Source organism: Echinops telfairi, unplaced genomic scaffold, assembly GCF_000313985.2.
Source record: "Echinops telfairi isolate 266 unplaced genomic scaffold, ASM31398v2 ScPeMD7_17;HRSCAF=63, whole genome shotgun sequence".
Taxonomy (NCBI): domain Eukaryota; kingdom Metazoa; phylum Chordata; class Mammalia; order Afrosoricida; family Tenrecidae; genus Echinops; species Echinops telfairi.
This window is the reverse complement of record NW_022103914.1, coordinates 7,126,032-7,135,263: the sequence shown is the minus strand read 5'-3', so window position 1 is coordinate 7,135,263 and position 9,232 is coordinate 7,126,032. Positions and strand designations below refer to the sequence as shown.

At 36.2% G+C, this 9,232-nt stretch overlaps 1 protein-coding gene across 1 annotated transcript in view; it reads right to left on the bottom strand.

Annotated features, from left to right (window-relative positions):
* Window positions 1-9,232, bottom strand: part of ACAP2 (ArfGAP with coiled-coil, ankyrin repeat and PH domains 2) — a 153,085-nt gene that overhangs the window by 96,520 nt on the left and 47,333 nt on the right. Inside the window, exon 2 of the mRNA XM_004712337.3 lies at window positions 4,052-4,109. Within this exon, the coding sequence (XP_004712394.1) occupies window positions 4,052-4,109 (58 nt within the window). The remainder of the gene's footprint in view (window positions 1-4,051; window positions 4,110-9,232) is intronic.

The following is a 9,232-nucleotide window of genomic DNA, read 5'->3' as shown; positions in this document are numbered from 1 at the left end:
GGCTTCTATCCATGCTTCTGTACTTCCTTTTGACCATTACTTGAGACAAGTTCACTGTGTTAATTCTTGAACTTTGATATGTTCATCTATAAAATATGAGTAATATCACTTGTCCACTCTAGTCCACTCTAGAGAATTGCTATAAAAAATTAAAAATAGAGTATACATCCGGCTTGTATAAATGAGAGCCAAAAAAAAGTTATTTCCATGTCAGTTCCAGCTCATGGTGAACCCACGCAGAGTAGAAATCCACTGAGCAGTGTTTTCCTGGCTGGGACCTTTCAGAAGCAGATTACCAGCCTCTCTTCCAAAGCACCTATCCATGTGGACTTCCCGAATGGAAAACACAAACACCAAACTGGCTAGACCTGTGGCAAGAGACAATGGGGTGTACAATGTCAGTAGGCCAAACAAGGCCAGAAGCTGACTGTGGGACCAACCATCAGTTACACATAAGCAAGTTCAGGCTGAATTTGAAGAAAATTATAACAAATCCCTAAGAGTCAAATTATAACCTTGAGTATACGCCACCAGAATTTCATTGAACATTAATGAACACATTGAACATTTAACACATTGAACATTAATGAAACATCTGATAAGATGCAGAATAATGTCAAGATCACATAGGAAGAACGTAAAAGGTCATTAAAAAGACAAGAAAGGAAGGATGGAAGGAAGGAAAGAAAGAACCAAAGTGGATGTCGGAAGGGATTTTGAAACTTACTGAGTTTGAATGTGGCTCTATTACTTACAACTTGGCCAAGTTTGTTAGCAGGAGCTAAACGAAATGGAAGAAATGATGAAGTAAAAGAACTTAACAAAAAATTTCAAAGGACAGCTCAAGAAGATAAAATATTATAATGAAATATGTAATGACCTGGGATTTAAAAAGCCAAAGAAGAATATACTCAGAATATCTCAAGAGGACAGAACTGAAGAAAAAAATTCAAGCTTCGAAGTTACTATACATAAGGATCCTATGAGCAAAATACTGAATTATGCATGAAGCATCAAAAGACAATGGAGGGAATGCAGTTCCTGTACCAAAAAGAACCAGTCAGCATATAACCATGTCAAGAGATAGCATACGATTAAGAATGGATGGTACTTTTTCGTTAGTATTGAAGGAAGGCACTGAAGGCATCCGTGAAGCACAAGGCTGCAACAATTGACAAAAAATGTTTCAATAAGCTGATAAAGTACTGGAAGCATTCACTTGTCTATGCCGAGAAATTCAGAAGACAGCGACCTGACTGACTGAAGAACTCCTAAGTGTGCCCATTCCAAAGAAGAGTAGAGCAACAGAATGCAGAAAGTATTTAACAATATCATTAATATCACATGCAAGCAAAATTTGACTGAAGAAAATTAAAAAATGGTTGCAGCAGTACATCAACAGGCAGAGTCCAGAAATTTGAGCTGATTTCAGAAGATCTATAGCACATAGAATATTTTTGCTGATGTTTGATGGATCTTGGCTGAAATCAGAGAATATCAGAATGATGTTTATTTGATATTGAGAAGAATGGGAATTCCAGAGCATTCCATCATGCACGTGAAGGATCTGTGCACCGAACAAGAGGCAGTCACTCAAACAGAACAAGGGTTTAAAATGTGGTTTAAAATCAGGAAAGGGGCATGTCAAAGTTGTATCCATTCACCATACTTATTCAGTCTGTAGACTGAACAAATAAACTAAGAAGCTAATCTATATGAGGAAAAAATTCAGCATCAGGATTGGAAGAAGGCTTATTGACAACCTTCAATATATAGATGGCACAACCTTGCTTACTGAAAACAAGAAAGATTTAAAGCACTTGCTGACAATGATCAAGGACTGCAGCCTTCAATATGAAAACGTAAATGAACTGTACAGAAATATAAAGAAAAGAAAAATCCTCACAACTGGACCAATAGATAACATGGTAAGTGGAGAATGATATTGAAGTTAAGGATTTCATCTTGTTTGGAACCACAACCAATAATCATGAATGCAGCAAACAACAAATCAAAAGATATATTACTACATTGGGCACATCTGGTGCACAAAACCTTTTTAAAGTATTGAAGAGCAAGGATGTCACTTTGAGGATGAAGGTGCTCCTGACTCAACCAAGGTACCCAAACCAAAAGGAGGTACTTGGTGAAAGTTAGAGACCGATTAAGGAAGACCAAAGGATAACTGATGCATGTGAATTCTGGTGGCTGGTGAAGAATACTGAAAAGTACCATGGCGTGCCAGAAGAAGAGACAAACCTGTCTGGGAAGAAATGAACCCAGAATATTGCTTAGAAGCAAGGACGGTGAGACTTCATCTGACATATTTTGGACATATTATCAGACCAGTCACTGGAAAAGGACCTCATGCTTGGTAAAGTAGAAAGGCAGCCAACAGAGGGAAGACCCTTAGAGGAATGAACTATCGCAGTGCCTATAACAAAGGACAAGCATAACAGCAACTGTGAGAGCGGCAGAGACCCAGGCAGCATTTCATTCTATTGTACATAAGTTCACTGTTAGTGGCACGTAGCAAGTAACTCAACAACAACAAAAGTTCGAGTTTGACTTACATTACAATATCACTTAACATTGCTTTATAAATTTGTGTGTTTGTATAGATGTTCTATGCTTTCAAGACTTTTTAAAACCTTCAGCATAAGTCACAAATTTGACATACTTGCTACTCCAATGTAGTCCATGGTTGGCATCACCTAGAATCTGGTTACAAACACAGGATCTCAGGTACATCAGACATACGGAATGAGAATCCTTCAGTAATTTGTATGCTCAATAATAAGGTGTGAGAAGCACTGCTTTAAACAGTACTACCAATTATAATAATCATTACATAAAAAAGAAATTAATTTCAGAACAGGTACTTCAAATATATGCACCTGACTCTACAATTTTTAAAAGATAAATTTCACTGAAGAATTGTTTTTGAAATAAGAAATCCTGTCTTACTCATTCTGATTTTCTGACACTCAAGACAGTGCATGATATACAGCAGATGCTCCATAGATGTAGAAAGCTCATCAATCATTAATATAGAAAGTAGGGATCAATGTACATTTACCCTCATAAAAAATATAACTACTCGGTATCAATTATTAAATATGTCTTAAGAATTTCTGACATTAACTAAAAAATGAAAAATGTTATTATTTACATTTGAACTGTATACACCCAAATTTATAAATAAAAATGGCCAGGTTATATATGTAACCCATTAAATAAATTTAAATATATGTAATTTATTAAATTTATAATAAGAATGCCCAGGTTATATATGCAATCTATTTAATATAAATAGCATGCACATAAATAGCTTGTTAAGCAACTGTACATACACCAAAGTACTAGTAATTACCAGGGGTGGGGGGAGGACGGAAAGGGGGCCCCGGTGTTTAGCAGACACCAAGCTTCTGCCAAGCATGACAGAAAAATCTGGAAATGGATAATCGTGAAGGTAGAACATGATGAACTTAATTTATTAAAATTATACATGCAAAAAATGTTGAAATACAAAAAAGTTTGTTCCATGTATTCATTGCAACAAATAGCAATGATAATAAGCAAACAATAAAAAGGTAGATGAAATATTTTGATATAAGGGTGTCTAGTGAGTTTTGGAGGCAGGTATGGATTCAAATTCTTTCTCTTTCAACTATAAGGCTTTGAACAAGCTGTTTAAGGCCTCTCTGTATCCATTTTCTCATAAAGCTGAGATAATAGTAACATTTACTCTCAATGGGATTTAAAAGAAATAAAGATAAAAGGGATGTATATATATGAAGCAACATTCCATTATAATAGACATAATTTTTAATAGATGGAATTTAATTCTAACAAAAATTCCAACAAAATTCTTTACTGAAATGTAAAGACAAGTCACCAATTTGTTAAATGGAAACTAATTTGCTGTAAACTTTCACCAAAAATACAATAATATAATTTTAAAAGGTAATGTAAACTATGTAGTATAACAGACTAATCATCATTTATCAGAAATAATAATAATGCTTTGAAAAGTTAAAAACAAACTTACCTTATCAAGTTTTAGTTCCAATTCTGCCACATCTCCTTCTACTTCTTCCAATGCTGCCCTAGAAAAATCAAACATAAATTAAGTTCTTTTATATGCTTAAATGTATACTTTATTCTTCACTTGATCTTAGCCAAAAGGCCGAGAAGCGATATATACTTTATTCTTAAAAAAATAACTCTAGCTAAAGAAATACCTGAATGCTTAAAAATTACCCTTCAGAGAAAGCAACAATTACCTCAGAATGGAGCATAAACATCACATAATGGTGCAAAACAACAGTCAACAAAATAATGCATTAGGTTGGCTTAAGCCTTCCCATTATTCAAATAATAACACTATTCAGAGCTATTTAGCATATATTTCAAAGGGAGGAGGAGCCAAAGAAGAAATTTCAAAGACAGAAATAACACTTTGATGCAACAAAATATCATGTAGCCAGACAGCCAAGCAATGTTGGTAATCAAAGAAAAGAAAGAGCCTGTACTGGAAAGACCCAGAGAGAGATTGCTGTCGTTTAGTTGGCAACTTTGTTTCCAATATCTTCATTAAAAATCAGTACCTCAAATCAATAAATTATAGTCTCACTTCCCCTAACAATGTAATTTTAACACAGAAAATTGAACAAAGCTTAGAAATTAAAGGACCCCATGTAGCACTGCGCCTAAGCGCACGGCCACCAACCCAAAGACTAGTGGTTTGCAACGACCCGGCAGTTCCCACAAAGCTAGCAGGAGCCCAGCACCCTGCAGAATGCTCTTCCCTGGACCAGGCTTTAGTGCTGGACTCTGGGCTTCTCTTCATAGTCACTTTATCAAACAGGCAACTGTGCCCCAAACAAGACACAGATTCAACACATTCCTATTCAAAGTTTCAACACCTTCTTCACAGAGCTTGAAAAAAACGAACCCTCACCTTTAGTTGCGATGACCAGCCCCCACCAAATAAAAACCAAAACCATTGCAATTACTTCATCAATTCTGAGGAAAAGCAACCCTGGAATTCATGGCAGCTACACCTTTGGGTTTCTCAGGATAAAAATCTTTACAGGAGCAGTCAGTCTCATCTCTTTACTGTGGAGCAGCTGATGGTTTTAAACTGCTGATCTTGTGGTTAGCAGCCCACCAAGTAGCCCCCCACGCCAGGGGGTGGCAGTGGGGCACTGGCTACGGATGACAAGAAGCCCTAAATACAGCGGTTCTCAACTAGCAGGTTGCAACCCCTTTGGAGGTCGAATGACCCTTTCACAGGGGTCGCCCGATTCATAACAGTAGCAAAATTACAGTAATGAAGTAGCAACGAAAATAATTTTATGGTTTGAGGTTCACCACAACATGAGGAATTGTAGGAAAGTTAAGATCCACCCTAAATAGCTAAAGCAATGCTAATTGAGATGACCAAAATAAGAGAACTCACATTTCCTGATTTTAAAATATATTATGCAACTATAATAATGAAAACCGCCTGGCAGACACACAGACCAATGGAACAGAATAAAGAGTTTAGGGATAAAGCCACACAACTATGGTAGCTGATTTTTGACAAGGGTACTAATTCCACTCAGTGGGAGAAGAAGAGTCTCTTCAATAAATGGTGGTTGGGAAATTGGACTTCCACATACAGAAAACTAAAAAGGATACATGCCTCAACATGCAAAAGCAAATTAAAAATGTATAAAATACCTAAATATGAAAACAAAAACATTAAATTCTTAGAAGAAAATTCAGGGGAAGGCTGTTGGGGCTAGCTTTTAACAATGGTCTATCTAATATAAAAGCAAAGCACAAACATCAAAATTTTAAACTTTGTTCATCAAAAGACTGTCCTAGAGTAAAGAGAAGAACCACCAACTAAGAGAGCATCTTCAGAAACTATATATCCAACAAGAATCTATTAACAAAGATAGCTATTTAAAAATTGGCAAAAAGTAAATAAAAATTGGCAACAAAAACCAAATAATCCAATTTATATATTTTTTTCTTTTAGTCATTTTATTGGAGGGGCTCTTACAAATCTTATGACAATCCATCATTCAATTGTAATAAGCACACTTGTACATATGTTGCCATCAACAGTTCCAAAACATTTTCTTTCTACTTGAGCTCTTGGTATCAGCTCCTCGTTTTCCTCTCCCTCCCCCACCCTCCCACCCTCGTGAATCCTTGATCGATTATATACTATTGTTGTTGTTTCATGTGAATAACCCATTTTTTTAAGTGGGCAAAGGACTTGAATAAACATTTTACCAAAGAGGACATTCAAATTGCCAACAAACACATAAAAAATGTTCAGTATTATTAGCCATGATAGAGATGCAAATCAAACCCCTAATCAGAAACCTTTTCACTCCCATTTTTCTTAGCCATCAGAATGGCTAAGATTAAAAAAAAAAAAGTTGGCAAGGGTGTGGAAAAATGGGAGTCGTACCTATTGCTGGTGGGAATGCAAAATGACAGTGCAGTTATGGAAAATTGTGGTAGTTCCTAAAAAAAACTAAACATAAATCTATCATATCATAATCTGTGAGAGCATATCTTTAGCAAATACCAAAAAGACTTGAAAGCAGAGACTCAAATAGGTACTTGTATACAAATGTTCATTGCCACACTACTGACAACAGCCAAAAGGTGAAATGATATTAATATCAAGCAATGAATGAATGGATAAACAAATTTGGCACATACATGCAATGGAATGCAACTCAGTCAGTAAGAGAAAGGATGTCTTGATATGTGCTATAATATGGAGTTGGAAGACATCATGCTAAGTGAAAAAAGTCAATCACAAATGGACATTGCTTGATCTTATTTACATTAAAAGACCATTAGACAAAAACTAGGCTCCAGGAATTGATGGAGTACCCATTGAAATGTTTCAGCAAGCTCAAGAAGCACTGGAGGCATTAACTTGGCTATGCCAGGAAATTTGGAAGACAGCTATTTGGACAACCGACTAGAAGAGATCCATATTTGTGCCCATTCCAAAGAAAGGTAACCTAATAGAATGCTCAAACTATATAACAGTATCATTGATATTGAAACCAAGTATAATTTTGCTTAACAGCTTCCAATAATGGTTGGAGTACATTGACCAGACTCACATTGCAGCAGTACATTGACAGGGAACTTCCTGAGGTTCAGGCTGGAACCAGAAGAGGACGTGGAACAAGGGTTATCATTGCTGATGGTAGATGGATCTTGGCTCAAAGCACAGAATACCAGAAGACGTTTACTTGTGTTTCACGGACAGTGCAAACACATCCAACTGTGTGGCCCCTAATAAACTGTAGATAGCCTTGAGAAGAAGGGGAATTCCACAATACTTCATTGTGCTCTGCGGAATGTACACTTGGATCAACAGGCAGTTGTGTGAATAGAACAAGAGCATAATGCATGGATTAAAAACAGGAAAAGTGTGTGTCATACTTGTTCAATCTGTATGCTGGGCAAATCATAAGAGAAACTGAATTATATGAAGAAGAGTATGGCATCAGGATTGGAGGAAGGCTTATTAACAAACTGTAATATGCAGATGACACAACCGTGTTTGCTGAAAGTGAGGAGAAATTGAAACACTTGCTTATGAAGATCAAGAATTATAGCCTTCAAAAAAAATTATAGCGTTCAGTATGGATTACAACTCAATTTTACGGGAAGACCAAAATCCTCACAACTTGGACCAATCGGTAACATCATGATAAATGGAAAGAAAAAAAGGTTGAAGTTGTCGAGGATTTTGTTTTACTTGGATCTGTAATCAATGCTCATGGAAGCAGCAGTTAAGAGCTCAAAAGACTGGTGCACACGACCTCTTTAGAACAGTGAAGAGCAAGGATGTTACTTTGAGAACTAAGGTGCACCTGACTCAGGTCATGGTATTCTCTATTGCCTCATATGCTTGTGAAAATTGGAAAATAAATACAGAAGACTGAAGAAGAATCAATATATTTGAATTGTGGTGCTGGAGAAGAATATTAGTACCATGTAGTGGAAAAAGTACAGCCAGTGCTCCTTAGAGGCTAGGATGGCAAGACTTCATCTTACATACTTTGGACATATCAGGAGGGGCCAGTCCCTGGGAAGGACACCATACTTGGTAAAGGGGAAGGGCAGGAAAAAGAGGAAGGCCCTCAATGAGACAGACTGACGCAGGGTCAGGCAATTTAACAATTCTGATGATGAGGATTGTGTTGGGTGCCAACTTCACAGCACCTAACAATAACAACAACATAAAAAGGCAAGAGCAGGCCAATGTACAGAGACCAAGTGTTCTTTCTATAACTATCAAATTGTTTATACAGTCTCACTGGTTTATGCGGAGTAGGAGTTATTAAACTACTGGTCATCCATCAGCCAAAGACCAGCATACCACTGTTTGTGCAAAGTCTAGGACCTAAAAATGACTTTACAGTTTAAGCAGTTGGGGAAATAAATAATATTAATGTTTTATTAAACATGAAAATTCTATTAAATTCTAATTTCATTGACTAAAAATAGTATTTTGGTTTTTTTCAAAAATACTTTTACTGAAACTGCCTAACTCGTTTATTTATATATTGTCTATTACACATTTCACACAACAGCAGCAGAGTATACTTGCAACAGAGGTAGTATGCATCCACAAAGTCTAAAATATTTACTACTTGGCCTTTTACAGAAAAAAAGTATGACCCCTTATTATGAGTATTAGATAAAAGAATATGTATGCGCTTCATAAATGAGGATTTTCATTCATGTAAATAATTGTTGGAGTTTGGCTCAGGCTAGCTATACTCTGAGCAGCTGAAAAATCTGAAAACTGAAAAAAATAGAACTCTCTCACATAGAATAGTTAACTCAAAACAATAAACTAGAATAGAAAAAAACGACAAAAATAGTTAACAGACATTTCTAATCACATAGTGATCACTTTGGGCTGTGAATTAAATGAAGCTCTATGAGCAACACAAAAATAGAAATCTCCACACCCAAATAATTACATATTCCTAGCAGAGCAATAAGCTTTAGGAACTACTGTTTTTTGTTAAGGCTCACCCATAAAAATAACTAAATAGCATGAGCATTACTTTTTGTTTTATTTAAATGAAAAACAGACTGAGCATGATAGTGGGACAGGAGGCTGAGCATGATAGTAAGACAGGAAGAAAATCAAGGGAAATAGAGGAAAGAGCTGGGAGGCAAAGGG